General features: G+C 37.3%; 5 protein-coding genes across 5 annotated transcripts; 2 read left to right on the forward strand and 3 right to left on the reverse strand.

Annotated features, from left to right (window-relative positions):
* Nucleotides 1-302: 302 nt before the first annotated feature.
* PHYBLDRAFT_57294 (glycoside hydrolase family 28 protein) lies at nt 303-1,864 on the reverse strand (the record flags this gene model as incomplete). The annotated part of the gene is made up of 5 exons (XM_018440232.1): nt 303-562; nt 675-772; nt 848-1,110; nt 1,210-1,371; nt 1,469-1,864. The coding sequence occupies 5 exons, from the start codon at nt 1,862-1,864 to the stop codon at nt 303-305; spliced, it is 1,179 nt and encodes a 392-aa protein (XP_018290835.1).
* Nucleotides 1,865-7,737: 5,873 nt separating this feature from the next.
* PHYBLDRAFT_146117 (hypothetical protein) lies at nt 7,738-9,985 on the forward strand (the record flags this gene model as incomplete). Its single annotated transcript, XM_018431597.1, has 2 exons — nt 7,738-8,323; nt 9,588-9,985. The coding sequence occupies 2 exons, from the start codon at nt 7,738-7,740 to the stop codon at nt 9,983-9,985; spliced, it is 984 nt and encodes a 327-aa protein (XP_018290836.1).
* Nucleotides 9,986-10,879: 894 nt separating this feature from the next.
* On the forward strand, nt 10,880-13,482 carry PHYBLDRAFT_65282 (hypothetical protein; the record flags this gene model as incomplete). Its single annotated transcript, XM_018441429.1, has 10 exons — nt 10,880-11,014; nt 11,128-11,232; nt 11,338-11,420; nt 11,671-11,731; nt 11,919-12,190; nt 12,342-12,515; nt 12,696-12,768; nt 12,915-12,978; nt 13,177-13,264; nt 13,473-13,482. The coding sequence occupies 10 exons, from the start codon at nt 10,880-10,882 to the stop codon at nt 13,480-13,482; spliced, it is 1,065 nt and encodes a 354-aa protein (XP_018290837.1).
* Nucleotides 13,483-14,011: 529 nt separating this feature from the next.
* PHYBLDRAFT_158992 (hypothetical protein) lies at nt 14,012-14,643 on the reverse strand. Its single transcript, XM_018433894.1, has one exon. The coding sequence runs from the start codon at nt 14,634-14,636 to the stop codon at nt 14,157-14,159; it is 480 nt and encodes a 159-aa protein (XP_018290838.1). The 5' UTR covers nt 14,637-14,643; the 3' UTR covers nt 14,012-14,156.
* A 3,568-nt stretch (nt 14,644-18,211) lies between these two features.
* PHYBLDRAFT_95995 (hypothetical protein) lies at nt 18,212-23,300 on the reverse strand (the record flags this gene model as incomplete). The annotated part of the gene is made up of 10 exons (XM_018443941.1): nt 18,212-18,414; nt 18,454-19,009; nt 19,067-20,278; nt 20,447-21,514; nt 21,614-21,862; nt 22,004-22,212; nt 22,288-22,432; nt 22,512-22,787; nt 22,892-22,926; nt 23,054-23,300. Coding segments are annotated over 10 exons (4,200 nt in total), but the record flags the coding sequence as incomplete, so codon positions are not given.
* Nucleotides 23,301-23,852: the final 552 nt, after the last annotated feature.

Consider the following 23,852-nt stretch of genomic DNA (forward strand, 5'->3'; position numbering starts at 1 on the left):
CTTTTTTTTTTAAAAAAAAAAGAAAAAGGTGTGGACAGTCATAAATTAAGCTGATCGGTTAAGTTCAAGATGTACTTGTTTTACCCCTTTTTTGCCCCTTTTTTTTTGGAACTTTTAGTCTGTCCACGTCAATTGATTTGTTTGGCATATGAACTTTAATATGGTAAATTCAAAAAACCATAGGTTAGGATGGACTTCCAGCTTTTTAAATGAGTAAATAAATCAATAATCAAAACCTAGTCAGGTACACACACACATATATATAATAGTATATATTATGTTTAATAGATTGTAATGTATATTTAGGCATTGCAGTAAGAGATATTCTCTGATCCGGTAACATAGTCACACACATTCTTTGGTGTAGAAGCAGTGGGGGTAATCTTGATCTTAGTGAGAGAAATGTTTGAGCAAGGAGTCTCACTCGAGCAGTTGAGGCTCACGATGGGCTTTTTGGCGCTAGATATGGTTCCATAGATGTCATTGAACACAACGTCTTTGATTGTTAATGAGTGAGTATCGGCTCCTGAGCAAAATTCCATCTGGTTGTTGTCGCAATAATCTGATAATATAATATATAATAAAAAAAATTAAACTTCTGGCAGAAGATAATATATGTATATACAGCAAGTAAAGCCTCCCAAAATGAGATCAGATTTAACAAAGAGACTTACGTGTGGTGATCATGACTGGATAGTCGACATTTGTGACATTCATATGGTCGAATGTAATGTTCTCTACTAATCCCAATCCACCAGGCCATGTCTTGATTCTAATAGTTTATAAAGTTTAGTGGGAGACTTTTGATTTGGATTTTAAAGTATATATATATGTGTGTATGTCTTACCTAGCACCGTTTGAACAGTTTATGCATGTGACATCCTTGACAAGAACATTCTTGACGACATCAATCTGTCCAATTCCACTGTACTGGCCCAGGGATCCGATAGAAACGCCATGAGATCCAGTGCAGCTCAGGTTCTTAATGGTTACGTCGGTAGCATTGGCCTTGAGGGATACACAGTCATCGCCGTTGACAATAACAGAGTTTTTGATAACAACATTTGAGCTGCGGAAAAGATCCCAGCCATCAGAATTATGGGTAGGGAACTAAGTAGTTGTGTCAATAAATAAATGGGTAATTTTTTATGCTTAGATGCTCTAAAGTTAGTCGAACAAAATGTAGAAGAGAAAAATAGATTGACTTACGGTGGAATTAGTGACTGAACGGATATTGATTCGATCAAAGATGACATCTTGTGCATCTCGGACGAACAGATGCCAGAAAGGAGCTTGTGCAAAGGACACATCCTCGACCTTGAGATCGGTTACTTTGTCGAATGTTAGAGCGACTGGACGTGGATCGATGGCCTATATAAAATATACGTATTGTGTGTATTGTGTGTATGAGGTTAATAAGTTGGCTTAGTTTGCATTCTAGTAGATTATACATATAAGAATTATTTACCTGAGCATCCCACCAAACTTGACCGTTTCCATCGATAGTTCCACCACCATTCATGATAATTTTGCGGCCGCCGATAACCCACCAGGTGCCAGCACTCTGGAAGTTGAGAGCAAAGATGTTTTTTTGCCAGTATTCCATGTCATCGCTAAACAAGACCTTTCCCCTGAGAGAGATGTGGACATCATCGAGACCGGTGATATTCATGGCCTTTTGGACATTGTAGGTCGTTCCTTTGCTAAACACAACCTCGCCGTTCTTTTTACAGCGAGAGAAGGCGTCTATGATGGCAAGAGAGTCATCGGCCCCGGAGACCTTGGAAGCAGGGATAACACATGTCTTTCTGGCCAAGGCACTGCTGATGAGCCAGCAAGAGATGAGGATAAGAGATGCTTTCATGTTTCTTTTCTGTTGGTTCGTTTGAATGAGGTTAAGAGATTATGATGATGGTATTATTTATTTATTTAATTTTTTATTTCTTTCTGGCGTCTAATTGACTGGCATTATATAGGAAAAAATACAATGGTGTACTTGATCTTCCCGTATCTTGTACACTCCGTTGCATTTCCCATGGTGGAGGGTAGAATCGATATATTTTATTTTATTTATTATTATCTAATATATACTCAAGTCATCAGATCAATATTCATATATAAGTATCGGATGTAGTACATCTCTCTCCACAAAATTTGCGACATTTTAACAGACGAAAGGACAGTAGGAGAATTGAACGGATCCCCACACTCGATGAGAAATGTCCTTTCTTCCGGGATGATGTACAACGTCGTACTTTTTTGCCTTTTTTTTTTTCAAATCACACAAGTGATATTTTGAATCTATTGGACACGTCTTTACTATACTGCTGCAGAATAGAAAGACAAGTATAAGAGACACTTGATAGACAGTTCTTTATTCTGTAAATTGGAGTCTTCTTTTCTATGCGATTTATTTGAATTCATAAATTCATTTTTTTTTAAAATAACAAAAAAAGGCTCCACACAGTGAGTTGATTATCAAATTAGCACTTTCAAAACCAAACACTCTATTTTGTGTGTGTGTGTGTGAGAGTATATATAAAAGAATCGAACGAAAGAGAGTGCTTTTTAGCTTTTTAGCTTTTTTATTTTATTTTCCAATACAAACAAGAAAATCCCCGGGATAAATTAGGATTTATTAGTATTGGATCTTATATCCAACTAGTCAAACCAAACACGTTCACTCTTTGATGAAACATCATATAGAAATATAAAGATAGACCAATTGACCATTAGATAACTAATAATAATATAAAAATTGAAAAATTGAAAGGAAGAGGGTGGGGCTGTCAGAATCAACCAATCGATCAATTTTTATTTTTATTTATATTACATTATTTTGTTGACTAATATAAAACCAATAATATTCTTGGGAACCCGGTTGAATTCGCCGGATATTTGGTGTAACCTGTTAATAAAAAGAGAGAAAAAGGCACATAAATATAATTTCACAAAAGTCATTTAACGTATTGGTAAATAAGAATGAATGAATGTTTCAATTAATATACAAAATATTTTGGGATTTCTCTTGTAAAATTCTTACTGACAATCCAGCAATAATTTTTTTATTTTATTTTTTCATTTTTACAATAGGAGGAAAAGTAGAAATAAAGGAGTCCCATTGCCACAGTCATATAAAAAAATTTTCTCTCTCTCTCTCTATGTGATGGGTGTCTGTGCATTCTGTATGACTGTTAATTTAATTTTATTCTTTGCATTTCTTACACTATAGTACCTATTGTATTGTTATTACTACTACTTCTATTTTACTGCAAGGGTTTAATTCTGTGATAATGATGATAATCGTAATAAGAATAAGAAAGAAAGAAAGAGAAAAGGGGGATTCTGTACGATTTGCTCGTAAATCTGTACGCCAAGGATCTTGGTATTGAAGCTTAAATGCTTCAAAATATATAAGTAAATGTATGCTAATATCTTCCTTTTCTTTTATATTAAATGCAGGTAATTAATTTCTATTTCATTTCATTTTAAAAAAAAAGAAAGAAAACAAAAATGATATAAAAATTATGCCATAATTCTGCCACAATTCTGCCACTGTCTATTGTATTGTATTTATTTTATTTGAATGCCAAGATTGTAGAAATTATATACATTAGTTGATATACATATTCTTTACAAATCTTAATAGTAGGAAGAAGAAGTTAATAGGATTTAAATCCATTAAACTCATCCGAAATATTATGGTTGTTTTCTCCATTTAGGAACCATATTTCTTTATTTTATTTTTACTATTAACTATTATGCGTAAATCATTTAACTGGTAGAAATCCAACAGAATGCATTTGAGTTTTTTTAAAAGAAATAAATAAAATAAATAGACATTACATTACATTACATTACATTACATTGCATTGCATTTCATTGCATTTCATTGCGTTACACTACCCAACACTGCAAAACACTATCAAGCACTGTAGTAGATTTAAATATTTTATATCTATTTATTTTGTGGGCTGATTATTATCATCATTACCATCATTATCATAATTATCATTATTTTGTAGTAAAATTTCAAATTATAAATCAACCATCTGAAAAACCCCCAAAAATAATGAAATAAAAAAACAGCCAACTGAATACCACTACCACTATTCATTTGATTATATGTTTAGAGATATGTATATATTCTTTTTCTCTTTATTAAAAGTAAGAAATAGACAGTGAAATTAATAAATACCAATACCAATACCAATATCATCACTATTATTATTGGTTCTTGTAATGTATATTTGAAGAATGATTTCTATTTATTTTTTCTTTATTAAAAATAAATAAATTCCGTTTCTCAAACCCCCCTCCTTTTTCCCTTCTTTACTTTCTTTACTATAGCAAATCAAAGAAAGAAATTTGACGCCAGAAATATAGTATTGTTGTATCAATTGGCATCATTATAATGACAAGTATTAAAATAAATAATCAATAGACATCTTGTAATAATTTTGAACTTTTTTTTTTATTTTTTGAAGTTTATAAATCAAGAAATATATTTATATTAAATAAATTTAATATTTTTATGGTAATAGATAAAAGATCACCATACTGTCCAAGGTTAATGATGTCTAAAATCATTATTATACGTAGATCAAAAAAAACGATAATATAAAATGAAAAGTAAGAACCACAAGTTAGTGCAAGATTTGAAACTATATATACTCCGGGAGCGGCTGCAACTTATGAATCTTTGGATCGAACAAATTTCTGTGCGGCAATTTGTTCTCAAACCTGCGTGTTACTCGCCAATCCTTTCAATGGATTTGTTTAGAGTGTCTATCCAGGTTAAGATAAAAATTGAGAATGTCTTAGCGCCCTATTTCAATATTCCACAAAAAACTTACGGATATTGGAGGGCTGGTGATTCCAAAATTTTATATATATATACAATATACATATATTTATATTATAATTATTATTATTATTAATTATTAATAAAATGAAAATGAAAATTTTAATAAAAAATATTCTAGAACAAGCCACCCTCATTTCCATATATCTTTTTACTAAATAAATAAATAAATTAAAAGTTAACCCCACCTCATGGTTCATGTTGGAATTCATTCCAAGGAACCGGCAATAATAATGTATAAATATATTTATAATTGTTTTCTTCTTTATTCACTCACATCCAGGGTCCATTTTTACCTTTTTATATATATATATAAATATAAATAAACACATAGAATACAAGCAGCTATATTACTTACTATCCAGACCTTTCTCCTTTGAATGATAACAGCACACCTTATTCAGACTAAAAAGAAGAAATAGAGAGGCTACATTGGTCACTGCATGTAGGTTAGAATATGCAGGGCCTGATGTCGGTTTTTTGAAGATATGTAAGGCATATCTTTTTTTTTCTTTTATTGTATTTATACATTTTATAAATTGAAACAAAAAAAGATGGTTCTGGATTGAAACAAATATAATATATAAATTACATTTTAACTTCATTTTTGTGTATATTTTATATCTATATATCTGCATTTGTGCCTGTGCCTGTTTGGATCTAATAAAAGTTAATTAGATCACCAGAATTCCTGTAATATCTCAACAAGACTTTAGAACGAGAAATAGTTTATTAAACTTCTTCACAACTTAATTTTCTTTATTGGTTCTTTATTTGTATTCATAAATAGCGTTTATTTTTATGTTCTTACTCTATTTTCTCTTTATCTACCTACTATATATCTCCCTTTATAAGTGTATACATAGATCTCTATATGCGTATTTGCGTGCGCGCCACAGCATATTCTAAACTATCAACTTTTGGGAATAAAACACATGAGGGCGTAAGGCACAGATTTAGATTAAGATATTTGGTATTACCATTATACTTTACGCACACTACACCCACACCCTCACACCCTCACTACACACCTACTCACACCTACTCACGCCTAGACTTACTTACCCACAAGACCAGTTTCTATTTTGAAGTACATAAGCATAATCAAAATCAAAATAAAAAAAAATTGGTTCTAGAGTATCTCTAATAGACATTAGAACATTAGTATGTATATATAATTTTGTCGGCACAAGAATAAAGAAATGTATATAAGTATATAAATATATATAAATTTCCTTTAACCGGAATCATTCAATACCTTAAATTTATTAATAATAATGTTCATATTCATATTGTAGATATTCTTAATAAATAATAAGAAAATGTTCAATGATTTAATAGTCTAATGATTCAATAATCTAATGGTTGATGCGTTCATAGCCAACAGGTTCCCCAGTACACCTCCTTTCTTTGGTGGCAATAAGGCTAAACTTGGCCCGATGAAGAATAATTTATCCTAAAATGCACCTTTTCTTTATAAGAAACAGAATTACTCATCCAGTCATTCGTAAACAAAATAAGAAAGGAAAGAAAGAAATGGACGATCAGAAGCGAGACTAAGCTAAGAATAAGTTTCATTCATTCACTAACTCACTTACTTACTCATTTACTTACTCGCCTACCTACCAGCACTCTTATATACATGTCCGTGTTGTTATTGGCTGAATAGAAGTACACACATACATATAGACATAATGGAATAAAGTAAAACTTGGTCATATATCTTCATCTAGACGATCAACCTTCCCCTTTAATCCCCCCCTTTTCTCTCTCTTTCTCCCTTCCTCAAAAATACTACATACTACATACTACATACTACATGAGCGCATTTTAAGAGCACTCGAGTCTGATCCGGACATAAATGTATAAATCTCGAGACAAAGAGGTTGCGGATCTAGTTGGCGTACTATTCTTGTAAAGTTTGTAAAAGGTTGATAGAATATAGATATATGTAAACAAATGGGATCTGTTTGGAGATCAAATTCTATTCTATTATACATATAAAGTATCTCTTAGTACACCAGTATTTTGGTATTTTCGGATCCACACCTTTTGTCTAAATTTTCTCACCCCCTTGTTTCCTCTTGTTATCTCCATGTCTTTTCGTCTTTTGAAATCAGAAAGGAATACAGCAAGAGAGGTGCTTAATTACTATTCTGCCACTAATCAGATCATTTTACCGGAAGAATATATTTCAAATAGTTTTATTTTAAAAAGAAGATCGATAATAATAATATAATATCGGATATATATATATATATATGTGTGTGTGTTTTTGTACTGGATCGTCAGGAAGTAGTATTTTTGTCGATCGATAGCAGACATATATACATATATATATATATATATATATATATATATCTTGAATGATTGAACTGGGTGATATGGGTATATTGGCTTGTTGTACAACTCATATTCCAACTGGTGGCATACAGCATTACCGAGTGTTGGTACAAAGTAAGTATTATTTCAATTTAAAAAAATTCCTTTGATGAGCCAGGCAGAAGACATGCAATGCATACTGAAGTGATCAAAAAATCAAAGCAAAAAAAAAACAAGAGCTGAAAAGCGCACTATTTTAGGGAATTATATCTATTTCCTTTTTTCAATAGACGTGCGTTTGTAATAAAGTATATCAATAAATATATATATATCAGAAAAATATAGTAATATTTTATTGATTTATCTGTATGTATTTAAATATGTATGTAATGTATATAGTGTATATGTGTATATTCTTGAATAAAATAAAATAAAACAGTCCATTTGCACGGACCACGGAAATATAGATGTTGGATAGCTGCTGCCTATTAACAATCACCGGAAATAACAATAATAGCAGTAGTTCTTTCCTCAATTGATTCTCTTCTTTAATGCTAGTCGGTGAAGTTCATCCCAATTCTGCTCTTAGTTCTTCGTGGATCCCAGACGCACAGATATCAGCGTCGTTTGTGTACGGTGCTGGTGGATTCCATACCACAGCGCCATCGCCCAATATATTCGCCGAAGCTTACCCGAACCATCCTCCACCACTCACTTACTCAGCATCGTGTTTCTTGTGTGGACTGATGCACCACAGCACAACGACAAGAGACCACAACAGCATTGATCAAACGCTATCCCTGTCAATTTACCCACCACTGTCACACCAACACCAACATCAACAACAGAAGCAGCAAAAGCAGAAGCAGAAGCAGCAGCAGCAGCAGCAGCAGACAGAACCAAAACTAGAGCTAGAACCAGAACCAGCGCTAGGGCTAGAGCTAGAGCTGACAATGTTTTCTCCTTTGGTAGAGTCAATTGATCATTCAGAGTCGCTTTCACGGCCGCTTGTCAATCGGTTGGATTCAATTACATTGTACGCCAGTTCAAGACCAACAAGATACATGGCGGTGCTTTGTGGCCTCCAGAACTGGATCCGAGAATGGAAGGACTGGGTCTGTCAAAAAGGTGCCCGTGGTCTGTCTAAAAATATACGGTCATTATGATGAAACGACAATAAGAAGAGAAGAGAAGCGAAACGAAACGAAATGAGAGAGAAAAGTGGGGGTGGGGGAGGAGAGTGAAAATGGATGATTTAAAGGAGGAATGCTACATCCAAAACCATGTACCTTTGCTTTATCACATACGTACTTGCATGTTTGTGTTTGTATTTCTCTCTCTCTCTGTGTGTGTGTGGGAGTGTATGTAAGTATATACTTATGTACGTACGTATAGATGTATGTATGTATGTATGTATGTCCATGTACATATACGCACACAAACACATTCACATTCACACACATAGAAACAAACCCTCACACTCACAAACACACATAAATACAAATGTTTGTATTACCCCACAACTGTATACTCGGCTACATAAAGGGCAAGACAATATAGAAGGAGATAGACAGTAAAGAGACTATGCAACTTTGGTAGTATTCCAGTTTTGACGGAGGAGATGCAAGAAATAAACGAGCGAGTATTTTCTTTAAGAATTTGGGATGGTTCAAGGGAATAGATTGAGAATTACAAAAAGTCGTGTGTTGTAAATTAGGGAAGATCGCCAGCTTGACAAATAAAATAAAAGAAAAAAATTAGAGGCAATTTTTCATACAGACAGACAATTAAATATATATTTTATGTATATTTTATGTATATTGTATGTATGTGTATTCTTTTTGAATGCCAAGACTTACTAGATCTGTCTATTCTTGGCAGGAAAATCTAAATATCACTTAACAAGGGAGATAATAAATAATATTAGTAGTGAAGATAATAATAATAATAAAGGCGTCATGGTGGACTGTCATTGTGAACGGTCTCTTGACTCGGCAGGTCTGTGAAGCACATCGGTCAATGGTTCGGTATAGTTAAAAGACGTCAAGCTTACATATATCTCCCAAGCCTAATTATTATAAGTAGTACATGTTGGAGAATATGGACAAATACGGCAATGAAATACAAGACTCCTGCAGCTATCATTTCTTTCTTTCTCTTTCTTTTTATATACATACATAAATTTATAAACTATATATATATATATATATATATATATATTATTTTGAAGCTTAATAATCTGGACAGTATAAAAAGAACCATACTCAAGCATTTTGTTCATTTGTCTTCAGTACTCAACTCTCAACTGTTATTTCTAAATATATAAAAATATATACATATATATATATATATACCTCTCACTTCTTTTCACCTCTACCCACTTTCACCATTACTCTCCCAGCGACACCATCCCATTTGCCTTTCTGCCTGTCCGGTACGAATCGTAGCATGATATCTCTTTCCCTTCAATGGCGTCGACTACGAACCAATCTATCCAGACGACGGTCTCAGACGAGCTGGACAAGCCAACAGTCCGCACGATCCACAAAATCAGTACGCTTCTACGCGATCGACACAGTATTTTATACCCACAGCTCGGCTGAATATGATCGTAAATCTCCAACAGAAGAGGGACCAGATCTGTTGGCTGTGGTTGGTTTGGAGCAGGACTCTCTACCACTGGATCTCACATCAGCTGAAGATGAACAGACAACCATGAACACCTATAAAAACCGTCGACAACTCAAGGCAGTTCTGGAGAATCGACCATTACGCTCAAGGATAGTCTTTATGCCATAACAATCCATACAAAAAGAGTACACACATACAAAATATCGCAAGCGTGCCACAAATGCACCACGAACGCACTTGCAAACACACTACATACTACATACTACATACTACATACTACACACACACACTCTCTCTCTCTCACAAACTCAAACACAATGTATATATATATATAAATATATATATATAATTTGTATATATTTGTATATTTCATCTTGTGAGAGTCAATCTAAAGAAGATGCATATATGTATGCTTCGATTTAGATTGAAATCTTCTTGCCTTGGCAAAAAAAAAGAAAAGAAAAAAGAGCAAATAAGAACCGCCTTTTTTTTTGGTCTCTCTGCTGTATCATCTTCAAGTGATCAACATGTACATTTATTTTGATTAAGTCTTCATTCTACTTTTTAATAAACTACCTTATTACTATTTCTGCTATCATCATCCCTACTGATTGTTATTGCTGGTGCTCTTTACACAGCTTATATACAGATAGATAGATAGTAAATTATGGGTACATATGGCGGGTGCCTCCTCTTGGTCATTATTACTAATTTATGTTCTCACAGTGACATCTTCTAGTTCGTTCAGAAATGAAAACGTACATCTGCACACACCAAACCAAACCAATCTAAACTACATTCTCTCTTTACCTTTCTCCTTTATCTTTCTTACATACTAGAAATATAACAATGCCTTTTAACCCACTACTTCTTTTGACAAGATTTATGTAATATTCTTTTTAGGAGTAAGTCACCTGACATTTCCTGATTTTATTTTTATTTAAAAAAAAAATTAGTTTTACTTTCCCACATGAATAATATAATATAATATATTATAATATATATATGCTTATTACTACTGCTACTACTATAGTTATTATTATCATTTGATCATCTTTAGTCATGGGACGCTTTAAACCGACAACATTCACGCATGACTTTGAGTTTCCTGTTCATGGAATCGCTTTTACTGAAGACGATCGCATCTTAGCTACCGGAGGAGATGGCATCAATACGATGGGCACATCCAATAAACTGGTACTGTGTACTCTATTATTTACTCGCTCACTCGCTCACTCACTCACTCATTATACAAATATCCACCCCCCCCCCTTTTTTTTTTTTTAATAAAAAAAATACATATAATGTAGATGTTATTGAGTGTCGATGAAAAAAATAAGGCTCTTGTTGAACAAGTTTTATTGTCATTGTCACCTGAAGATGCTTGTCCAATGTCAATTGCATGTCATCCAAAGGTATATATAATATATGTATACTAAAGTTGTGATTTCATTGAGCAAGTTTTGAACTAATACAAACGTGTGTACGGGGTGGGTACGGGGTGTATATACGTGTTACAGATGGATATTGTGGCAGTTGGGGTCAATAAGTCTATAGATAAAGGAGAAAACACAAATTGCCAGTTGTTTAAACTTGAAGAAAGGTAAGGGGGATATTAAAAACAAAGACAGAAAAAAAAAGAGTAAAATTAAGGCAAAGCAAGGCAAAGCAAGGCAAGGCAAGATGTGTGGACTTGAAAGAAAAAAGAAAAAGGGAGGGATAGAGGTGGAAGTGGGGGAAGAGGAGGAGGAGGAGGAGAAAGAGAGACAGAGACAGAGATAGAGACAGAAAGATGATATCCATTTGGCTTGCATTGAATACAAATGAATTTTTAAGCGCCTCTTTCGTTGCAGTCGCATTGTGGCCACTGAGGCTGTATGCACAAATACCAACAAGAGTGCAGATGAATATCAGGTGAATTAGCAGGATTGAGAGGGATATTATTTCTTGGCAATAAAAATAAAATAATAAGAATATGCATACATACAAATGTGTATGTGTGTGTGTTGGTGTTGGTGTGCAAGAGAACATATATACTGATATAATACAATAATACAATAAATACATATATATATATATATATATATATGTATATGAGTAGAAGGTAACACGCTTCAGTCCAAGAGGCAATTACCTTGTCTCGGGAAGCACGGACGGCAAGATATCTGTCCTCAGAGTACCTGGACTGTCCCTGGCCTTTCCTACCTTGAGGTTCAATAGTCTTCATGATGCTGATATAGATGAGGCCGAAGAATATGTAGCTGTGGCAACTACAAGCGCAGTACTGATCCTGTCTATGCGAGATGGAAGTATTGTGCAGGCCATCGACAGTCCACAGTTCAATGGGATTCAGTGTGAATTTCGTGCCTGCAGGTAAGCACAATATTTTTATTTTATTTTTCCTTTCAAATACATATACTACTACCATTATTATTATTATTATTATTATTATTATTATTGCTGCTGCTGCTGCTGCTGTTTGTTTGTTTGTCTTACTGAGCATAAATTGATCTTGTGTATTCAGGTTCTCAGGTACATCTCCAAGCAATAAAACGCTCTATGCCATTGTAAATCCCATTGCACGGGGAAAGGGATTTGTGTGTGCATGGAAGATGCGCCCAAGCGATCACAGGTTTTCTGTGACCAAGGTTCAAGCTGAGAGTGTCAGCCGTACATCCATTACAAACTTCACAATCAAGTGAGTAGCCAAGTATTGATAAAAGAAACATTAGTAATCTAGGTAGTGGTAAAAACAAAGAGTATGAGGAAAAGAAGAAGAAGACTAAAAAGGGGAATTTAGATAGAGGGTATGTGTATTGTGTATTGTGTGCGTAAATCAAACTAAAACTAAAACTAAACTAAACCAAACTTTCAATAGTGATCAAGGTAATCTGCTGGCCTATACTTCAAGTGATTTTACCACAGGCATTGTTGATGCCAAGACATTACGGGTAAAAGCAAATAAGCAAGATTATAACCATTTTTCTATCTATATTAACCACACGCACATAATTTATATATATATATATATACATATATAAATGATTATACATTCTACATGTCTTCCAATCCAAAAAAAAAAACAAAAACAAAAAAGCCCATTGTACGAATCAGGCCAAGTCATGGATCTGCAATCACCAGTCTTTGCTTTAATCGTTCAGGTAGATTATTGGCCAGTGCTAGTACAGACAGAAGCTGCCGTGTTGTGGTGATCCCAGACAACATTAACCTAGGCAAGTATCTAACTATAATATATATATATATATTAAATTGATCAAAATCAAAGTCAAAAAAGAAGAAGAAGAAGAAGAAAACTGATTAGCTAATTATGTTAAATGTTATATATATTGTGTGTATAGGGTTTGACTATAGGACACCTCTGGAAGTTGTTTTGTGTATGGTTATGTTTGCTTTGTTTATGCACATTCTTGTACAAATGGCAGCACAGTAAGCTAAGCCAATGAATCAAGATACTATAATACACGCTGTGATGCAAAATATCGTGATTTTTGGTTTCGCATATTATCATTATTACGCTTCCTCTGCACTCAAATAAGATTAATATATAAAGTCAGGTGAATCCAAGATTATCAATTTTTATACGAAATGATATGAATACTATTTTAATGGTTTTTTTTCTTAAAATATAAAATAGCATGTCATAGTTATTCACTAATACAAGAGTTTTGCACGTAAATTTTACTACTTTACTGTATTGTATTGTACTGTATTGTATTGTATTGTATTGTATTTTGCTGTGTAAAATGATGTAAGCTGATGTGATGTTATTTGACTTGCTGCGAATAATAAATGTATTGCTGACCAACAAACTCAAATCCACCTCCAGTTGTCAATCTTTACATATTATATAAATGTATATTTTAATTGTGAATTAATATAATCTAGTAGACCATTTTTGCCTGTCTTTTTTCTTCTTTCTTTCTTTCTTTCTTTCTTTCTTTCTTTTACCTTTTACCTTTTATATATGTCTTGTATATGAATGTAACTTTTATGATATTATTGAAAAGAGTGCCCTTTGTTTTTCTTTCTTTAAAAAATAACAAGGAAAAGAAAATAGTAGGTCAAATGTTCGTTCAAAATACAGTATTTACTATTCACTATTTTCAATTCAATTCAATTCAAATGCAGTTTGGTGTTTGTGAAGGAGAAGGATGAAGAGTCTTTTGCTTGTCCGTGTGTTTATATGTTTATATGTTTATATGTTTATGTGTTTATGTGTTTATGTGTTTTCTTGCTTGTTTGTTTTTGAGGGAAGTGATAATAAGAGTAAGAGTAAGAGTAAGAGTAAAAGTAAGAGTGGGAGAAGGAGAGTTTATGCTTATGTCTTCTTTGCTATCCTGCTCATAACTCGAGAAGGTGTCTGGAGACCAGAAGGTCTGCCAGTGCTGAGGGAAGTTTGGGGACGGGCAGGAATTCCGCTGTTAGACGAAGCACCAGATGAAGAATGAGGAGGAGGGGGAGGATTGCCGAACAAACTGTTTCGTGGGCCAGGTGTCGTACTTCTGACGCCAAGCCGCGATCCGGCGCGTGCAGGGTCCTGTGAGGTGAGGCGATAGACAGTGGCACGTGCGGATGGAATATGAGATGCGCGTGAGTTGCGTGCGGCAGTGAAGGAGGAAGATGAGGAAGACGAAGATGAGGTGTTGGTGGTGTCGTGAAGGAGACCTGGATGAGTAGACTTTGTACGTTGAGGAATGATTGTTGCGCGAGTGCTGGCAGGAGATGGGATATGGGAAGCACGTTTGGCGAGTTTTGATGTTGCAATTGACGATCCAATGCGAGATGCTGACCGAGACATCAACTTTTCAGAGCCGGAAGTACCAACGCCAGATCCAGATCCAGCGCCTGCTCCAGCACTAGCTCCAGCGCTAGCCCCACCACCAAATCCACTACTACCACCATTACCAGATCCAGATCCAGATCCGGATCCAGATCCGGATGAACCAGAATGTGCCTGGGTAGTAAATGATCGACTTTGTTGTAACATGTTATTAGATGCAGTCCTGGCACGCGGGAGAGCTGAAGATGTTCCTTGATTAGATGTAGAGTAGCTGCTGAGTCGGCTGTGCGATCTTGACGATGGCGACGAAGACGAAGACTCGGAGGGGTGTAGAGAAGACGGAGGGGTCACGCCATAGCGTCCGTAGATATGTGTTCCGGCTGTGATGGTAGATTGAGAGTTCAGGCTGTTTTCGCTACTGATGCTACCTGATCGCTGGCGTCTAATGGTGTCCGGTGTCGATGGGCCAAATGTACGAGGTTTTGGGAGTGTCATGGATGTAGGCGTCAACCGAGGAGGGGTTACCCTTTGTCTAACGATCTCTATAGGACGTCAAATCAAATCAAATCAAATCAAATCATTAATATTAATATCTATTTCAATTTCCATTATATATGCACATAAAAAAAAGACATAAGGAAGCATCAAGTTTATTACTGTTACTGTTGTCTTTATTATCATTTGTCTCATTAAAATCAAATAATTAAATAACACGCAAATATATATATATATACAAAATACTCACGTTCAGTTTCAGGACTCCAGTCCAAGTCGTCTTCACCTTCACCAGAAGTTCCATTCTGCGGCTGGTCAGTACTGGAAAGGGAGGCAGGTCGCTTACCTTTCTCCCTGAATTCATAAAATTATGAAAGTCTGCGTCTCCCGTTCCAAATATTTCGTCGCCATTCCTTGAAGCTGATGATCCATTACTGTCGGCAGGGGTGGTCGTCACAACTACTGGCAGTGATGTCCCAGTGGCCTGACTGGAGAGTCGAAACGGCACAAGTACCTTGGAACGTTTTGTTGATCCCATCTGCAATACTATTCTGTCTTCTCTACTTACATCGTCCATATTCCAAAATGCTTCGCTAGAGTCATCAAGCTCCAATTCGGCAAGATCTGGTAAGTCTGTCTCTTGCTCCATATCCACCGTAAAATTTGCACTGATCAGGTCATCTAGATTCACACTATCTTCTGAACTAATAGATGAAATCGACTCTGGTCGCTCCCTGCGTACGTTTCGCGTGGTTGATACAGCAATACTAAGCAAGCAACGTCCCACATGAGTCTATTTCCACCCTATCCCCTTTTTCTCTCTCTTTTTTTTTGTTTTCTATTCTTTTCTTTACATCGCACCACACCTATGTGTGTATATGTATAGAATTGTATAAACATATTACCTTGATGTGTCTACGCCTACTCTGGTGGCTGATTCTTGGGCCCCTAATTGTGAGTTTGTAGCTGTAGTCGTGGTTGCAGCGTCTTGTCGATAACCATGAACTCCTAAAAGCCAGCCTTGAAGGTCATTTTGTCTCAATGAATTATCGTCTGCAGTTGCAATCGCAGACGTCTCAGAATGACTGTCCCTTCCATCGTAGTAGTGCATCATTATCTAAGTACCAGTTAGGTGTGTAATTGTAAAGTAGAGTAAAGAAAGGGAAAAGGAAAAAGAAATAAGAGGCAAAGGAAAATTGTGAAGGCCGAGAGTAAGAAGAAAAGAAAAGACAATAAAGATAGTATAGATTAGAGGCACAAAAAGAAAACGTGGAGAGGAACAGAGGGAAGAAGAAGAAGAGAGAGAGAGAGAGGGAGAAAAAAAAGGTTACAAGCTGAACAATGTCGGAAGAAAACAATATTGGGTACGGAGTTGTAATTAATAGACCCAAAGGCGTCTACCACACATTTTTACAGTCATTGTATCCCTTCAATGGATTTTTCACTCCTTGCCATCTTTCACTCTGTCTGTCTGTCTGTCTGTCTGTCTGTCTGTCTGTATGATTTTTTTGGGGGGTGATTTTTATTTATTTATTTATTTATTTATTTATTTTTCTATTTGTTGCCCTAAGCAACTCCCCCACTCAACCCCTTCCCTTTATCCCCAACTCTCGACCCCTCTTGCACTTGCACTTCCACTTGCACTTCCACTTGCTCCTTATCTTTACATGTATTGATTTGGCACCAGACGTGTATATATCATTTATATTAAAGAAAACAATTGTTCTATTGTCATTATTATTAATAGCAAAAGAAAAAAGTGAAAAATATAGAGCAAGACTATATATGTAAATATGTATTGTGTATAGTGTGTACAGTTTTATTCAAAAAGAAAAAACACCTAATTTTGTATTTTATTGATGACACAATAAATGGGTGTGCAAAAAGGGGCAAGATAGATGGTTGGTAGGGTGTCTAATTATGGAAGTGGAGTAAAAGGTGGGCAAAAATAGAAATAAAGAAATAATAGTAATAGTAATAATAATAATAATAATAATAATAATAATATACACACCTATTTAGCTATCTAAAGCAAGCAAATTTATTTCACAGTTATTTTCTATGCTTATTGTTGTTGGTATTATGATTTTGGCAGACTATCGACTGGATAGAATTGATCGATCTTGGAGATCCAGTCTACCATTGTTGTGCGATCAGGTGCCTCGAGAAGGTAGCAATTGTGGTTGGTATAGATTGCAAATACATTGGTCCTCTAATTTCACCACCATTTTAGTTTCAAATTCTCTCTCTTTCTCTTTCTATTTTACTCCTTGAAAATTCAACCCAATCTACCAGCGCTTATAATATTTAATTACCTGCAAGATATCTTCAAGGTCTTTGGTATAGTCTACCCTAAACGATGTCAGGCTGAGGATGCCACGTTCATCGGTCTCGGACTGGTCTGTGTAGATGATGATGTATGGCCTACACGTGTCCCCTTTTTATTTTTTAGAAATCTTCACCCACATGGTTTTCTTGTCCAGCTTACCTTTTGAGCACAAACCAGTGTTTGACCCACACCTCATTCGCATTTTCTGGGTGCAGTAAAAACCCTTTTTTGGTTACAGTATCGCTACCCAGATTTCTCCCATAAGTAACACAATACGCAATATATACATATATATAATTAGTAGCTTACCTTGGATAGACACGTCGAATGTTGGGAACAAGTCGATTCGTGGCTGCCTGTAGACCCGGGCTGGCCTGTGGGCTAGGCTGTGGACTAGGCTGAGGACTAGGACTAGGACTTGAACTAAGATCAGACAAAGGTGGGTATCGAGGAATAGATATCTACCCACAAAACATTATATTATAAAATATAAACACGCAAACATTAGTTCCCACATCATGTCACAAGCGCACGAGCCTCCCTTATTGTCCCCCGATCTTACCTCTTTCTGTTCACCAAACTTTAGCTTCCACAGTCTAATGACCTTGTCCAACAACACCTTCTCGTCCGTCTGATCGCGACACCGAGGACGCACAGACACACTCTGGCCACGCTTCAGAACACGCGATTGTTGCTGTTGGCCAAGTAATAAAGTGTGGCGGGTTACAGCCACATTCTCCCGCAGTATCATACGCTGTCTGGCCTCACGATACTCATGGACAAGCGAAACACCTCTTGGGCGCCACGGACCAAGCAGCTCCTCACCACGTACATATCGGTGTGTTGTATTTAGACGCCACAAATCCTTGAGTTTGCGTGACATCGGAGGGTGAAGCTTGAGTACAAAGATAGCACTCATCTTACGTAGAATACGCTGAGACCGCAAAAATGAAAACACGGCGGCCGTCAGTCCTGCTCCTAAACCACCACCAATTCCACCACCACCACCACTAGCATCGCGTTCCTGGATCATCACAGCCAGATCCATGCTAAACTTGATTGGCACTGTGCACTGTGAACTACAGTTAACTTTCCAGCTCAGACTCAGCAACACCAGTTGGTTGTCTGGACTGACACGATTCAAATACAAGGAGTTATGAAGCGAGCTATCCCAAGGTCCCTGCGCAGATAAGGTACTCGTACCGTTGCTGTGATAGACCAGCTCCTGTTCAGCAAACAAGTACACCGGCACGTCTGAGTGGACAGCAGGCGCTATCTCCTGTCCCTTGGAATTTAGTAACCGCACATTACCAATCGACATCTCCTCAATTGCCTCCCACCGCAATTTCCTTCCAGACGCATGCATAAGTGAAAGTGAGATCCGACGCTGGAGACCTTGTCGCAAGCTAAAAACCCCTCCTCCATCACTCTTTTTTGGATTGTTGTTATTGCTGTCGTACACTACCCGCACCGGTTCATATTCTCCTTCTGCCTCCAGCTCACATATCTTTACCCAGGCAACAATATCATGCACCTCTTCGCGTATTTGCCCATCCTCTGGACTGTCCTCGCACATATTTCTACCACCTCCGTTTGTTGTTGCAATACTCAGCACACTCGACACAGATGGTCTGCGGCTGTGAGCAGGAGGTATTGGTTCAAGCGTCATACGCGGTCGGGTGGCCACAGGCGAAGCAAGTTCTTCACGCTCAACACTCTGCTGTACCATGTTGCGTAAAAAATGCGATTGTAGGTGGCCATGGATTTCAACCGTCAAGGTCTTGGTCGTTATAACCTCAAGCATGTCTGCCGTAACAGTGGTAGAGAGTGTCTGGGCATAATGAAAGTCAATAGGCAGAGTACCAAAGCCACTGATCGGATCAGTAGCGTAAATCCTGTCAACAGGTGAATTGGGTTCGATGTTTCCAAATGAAGAAAGTCGGAATTGGGCATGAACTTGTGTGGCGTCCGATTCAGACAGACCGTCGAGTGAGATGATTCGAACTTCGAATACTTGCTGCTGGCCAACATGCAAGAATCGTTCTTGATGCGAGTCACGCGAGCTCTGACGAGACAGAGGTAGTGTGAGCTGGCTGTTACCCGCACGACGTGCCATTGATCTGGCAATAGGAGTAATGAGGACCCTGAGATGACCAAGAACATGTCCCGAGTGGCGACACACTACATCAACCATGCTCTCGACTGGTACCTGGAAAGCTAGGTTTTGAATAGGTACCTTGGCCAATCCCAAAAGCGAGTATCGTGGACAGGGTGATTCATAGAAAGGATCTTGCTGTTCTGTCAAAGATTCATTGTTCTCAAGCGGGCGTTCGGTAAAATCATACAAGCTACGCATGCGTACCAGCCTAGCTTGTGTTTCCTCAATAGACCACACATATGTAACTTCATGCTTTCGGTCTACCACTAGCACGCCAACACAAGGCATTGTTTCGCTAGACAGACGTGATAAGCGTCCTCCTCCTTTTGGCTGTAGTTCTGATCCGGATTCCCAAAATGAAACAGGGTTTACAGACGCATGGTCATGGAGCACAAAGAACTGGTAGATTACATTCTTGTTTAGTTCTTTTGAAATCACATTAGCTTCTTTGAGTAGTGCCGCATGAGACATGATTGTTTCGGCCATCCACACATATCTCAGAGACTTCCATTTCAAAAACGTTTGATAGATCAATATCGTCTCATGCTCGGTTGCAACTGATGGAAGTGTAGGGGACTGCAACGAGGTCCCTGGTGGAAGATGCATAGCGATCCGTTTGATTTTGGATTCGTACGCATACCGTTGCTGGTCCATCATTCTCTCCATCTCTGCTCGAACCTGTTCAATCTTATCTGCTGTGTCTGCCGTATCTTCTGCACCATCTGGATCATCTGTATATTTTGGGTCTTCTGTATATTCTGTGCTTTCTACCTCTCCAATCTTTTCTGTGTTTTCTGTGTTTTCTCCAGAAATCTTTCCCTCACTTGCATTAGCAGATCTATTTACAGATTCCAAAAGCTTGATCTTTTCTTCAAAGGCCTGTTTCTGCAAATCCAATTGCTGTTGCATTTCTTCTTTGACTTGACGCAACAGATCATCACGGTTTGGAGTCATTGTGCTTGTGTCGAGATAAAGCGAAGACACCGATTGATCTTCTCCAAACACTGTCGACTGCCCATGGCTTGGGCGTGCAGATGACGAGGTTGATGTTCTCGACAATGTCTCGTCATCCGGATCAGCTTCTGATCGTCCGTCGAATCGCTTTTTACGACTCTGGCGGATCCGAAAAACATCGTCAAATAGCTTTTCAAGATCTTCGTCTGTGAGTCCACCCAGGTTAGATTCGGCACTGTAGTAATTCAATACTGCCTCCCTGCGTGCAAACCCCCAATCGACAACCTCGGGGCTCTGTGCCATCTCACGCATTGACGACGCACTGGGTGACACCGGTCTGCACATCATATCAAGAGCCTGGGAGCTTCCAGGCTCAAGACCTGCTGCGCTGCCAGTCGTGCGCTGCTGTAGGTCACGCTCTCGGCGGGCTTCTTCAGGATGGTTGAAACGAAATACATGGTAGTCCCCCAAAATTACTCTAAAGCCACTGTGGAGTCGCTTTGAGTCCGATATACGCATTCCATTAACCATGGTCATGGATCCTTCATCGGGGTATAGTGTCACTATGCCGTCATTGTGTTCAAAAAAGCAGTGATTGTCTTTGATATTTGGGCCGCTCAGTCGAATTTCGGCTGGAATAGTGCTGTCCAGTCGGCCCACCCGTGTCTTTCCGGGCTTAAGCTGATACACAAGACATTCGGTCATTAATGGGTCTTCGTTGAGATTCACTAGGTGTGGGACTGATTTTGGCGTATACACACCCATGTTGTTCTTCTCGACCATCACCCCCAGCTCTTCGAGTGCCTTTTCCCGATCCTGATGGATTGTCTCTGTTGAATGGAGTTTTTCTTCCCATGTTCGGTTGACCTGGTTCAATAGTTTCTCAGCTGTCTGCAGCTGATCGACGACTTCTTCTCTAGTGAGATGCTGTGTGTGTCCTGATGCATCTGTGAATACGATCTCTTGAGGCACGACGGCTTCAGCCTCGGGTGTATGGATAGGTGGTTTTTGGGTATCTGTTCGTGGAGTTGTTCCGTCGATGAGGTGACCGTGGGCCACAATCCGATCGACCTCATCCGGAGCATACACCATCAAGGTATCTCGCAATGCCTGGAGCTCTTCCTTGAGCTCTCGTATTAACTTTGCGTTCGGATCTTCGTTCACGACGGCCTTGTTCTTGATCTTCTTGGCCTGGTCAGCATAGCGCAGCGTACTCAGCGTCTCTTCGTAGTCTGCAGGCGAGATTGCAGCAATCATGGCCGTTTTTGAATTACCACCAAGCGAATCTTTTAGCAGCCATGTCAACACCTGTGTGCATTCTTCTGGTTTCAGTAAAAAAAGAAAAAATTCATTCTACATCTCTCTTCTTCTTCTTTTTTTTTTTTCTTATATGATTATCACGCAAGCAAATAGATTAAATACGTAGAGTATAAAAGAATAGAATCTTACAGAATCACGATAAGGAACAAATGCTTCCTTTGATTTTTTCCCTTTCTTGGTGTCCCCATGCTCTGCTAGACTAGAGATGACTTTGCCAAGCGTAGTCAGGGATTTGTTGATGTTGGCACCTTCTTTGAGACGCATGCCTGTTGCCCCTGTACTATCGGCGCGCTCGCTTCCTGCCAAGTCTACAAGACTTGATATTAAGATAGGAATGACTCAGCCAGTGGCTTCTTTTTTATCTTATCGTTTTCTCTTCCCCCAATACAAACACAATTTATCAAGCCTTCAACCCTTCCCTACACACCTTATACGAGCAACCTTTTCGGTTGAAAGTTTGGCTGTTTCATCATAGCGTGCTGAGGTTAGGAATATTGTAAAGACGGCATGAGAACGAGAAGATGTCTCGTTCATGTTTGTGGCTGCAACAGTACGTGCCTAGCATTAAATATTAAGTATTAAGGTTTCTTTTTTATTTATTCTTCAAGTGTAATGCTGGAATGAATGTGACGTTTACCTTGTTTCCTTCGTTCATCAGGTGGCTAATGTCTTCAAATGATTTCACGGCAAGACGAGAGAGATCTTCGACGTATGGACCAAGACTTGGATGCTCTCTGACCTTAAGGTTGCTTTTGTTGCTTGGATTCAGGAGATCTCGTACCTTTTCATTGTAAATTTCAATGTAGGAAACCTCTACTTGAAAACTCAAGACATCTGTGGTTGATTCTGCGATTCGATCAAACAGTTCTGAGCAGGTGAGTGGAATGATGCCCTTGTCTTTTCCATAACCCATCTTTGTTTTAAAGATATTAGATAAACCATCCCCTCTTTATTATACATTATATTGTATATTGATTCTTTTATTATTTTCTTTATATTTGACCAACGTAAACCTACCATTGAATATGATTTTCCTGAACCAGTCTGGCCATCTAGATGAACATTCGGATATAAACATAGATATATGGATAAAGAAGTGTGTGGATGAAATCTTTGCTTTCCCTTTCCATATTTTTTTTACATGCTCATAAACAACAACAACAACAAAAAAAAACTTACACGCAAAAATACAGCAATTGTATCCATGAAACGCATGATCGAGTAATTCACGCCCAAGATCATTGTAAACTGTCTTTTGGGTTGCAAAATTTGGATCATTCTTATCGGCTGACCAGTACGACCGATCAAATGTAAAGGCTTTTGTATCTTCTTCCTTTGGTTGGCCAGCCAAACTAGGCTTAGTTATGATTGTTTGGTCTCCGTCCATGCGTATCAGACAAGTTGCGCCTCGAGCGATCTCTGAATGTATATATAGATAGATAGATATAAAGGGAGAGAAAAAGGAACTCTGAATGAGTAAAGAGAACATAAAGGAAAGCAGAATATTATCAAGTTGTATAGATTTTTGTTTTGTTTTCTTGCTTTACCTCTTGCGTTCAAAGGTCGGCATCGTACAACTACTCGAATATTTCCGCCACTGATCGCAGTACTTTGGGTTGGTTGATGAGGAATCATTCAGAATCACAGATGAATGTGGTGATCTAATAGAAAAAATGAATATTTTAAAATAATAAATAAATAAATAAATAAATAAATAATGCAAAGTAAAGTTAAGTTGAAAGAAAATCATGTATAGATATATTATACGCAACCTCTATAATATCGTGTTTTCCTTTTGTTGGTAAAGACCAAAATGAAAGTGATAAAGGTTAAGAAGGACTTTATGAGTAAAACGGAGGAATAAAGATATATATATATATATAGGTGTGTGCGTGTGTTTGATATGGCTTTCTTTTTATACAAGTGATAAAATAATAATAATATATTATAATTATAATTATAATTATAATGCTTGGCT

Source organism: Phycomyces blakesleeanus (assembly GCF_001638985.1).
Source record: "Phycomyces blakesleeanus NRRL 1555(-) unplaced genomic scaffold PHYBLscaffold_12, whole genome shotgun sequence".
Classification (NCBI taxonomy): domain Eukaryota; kingdom Fungi; phylum Mucoromycota; class Mucoromycetes; order Mucorales; family Phycomycetaceae; genus Phycomyces; species Phycomyces blakesleeanus.

Excerpts from the sequence above, each read along its gene's own strand:
- PHYBLDRAFT_158992 (XM_018433894.1), bottom strand. The coding sequence starts at position 14,636 with ATGTCTCGGTCAGCATCTCGCATTGGATCGTCAATTGCAACATCAAAA.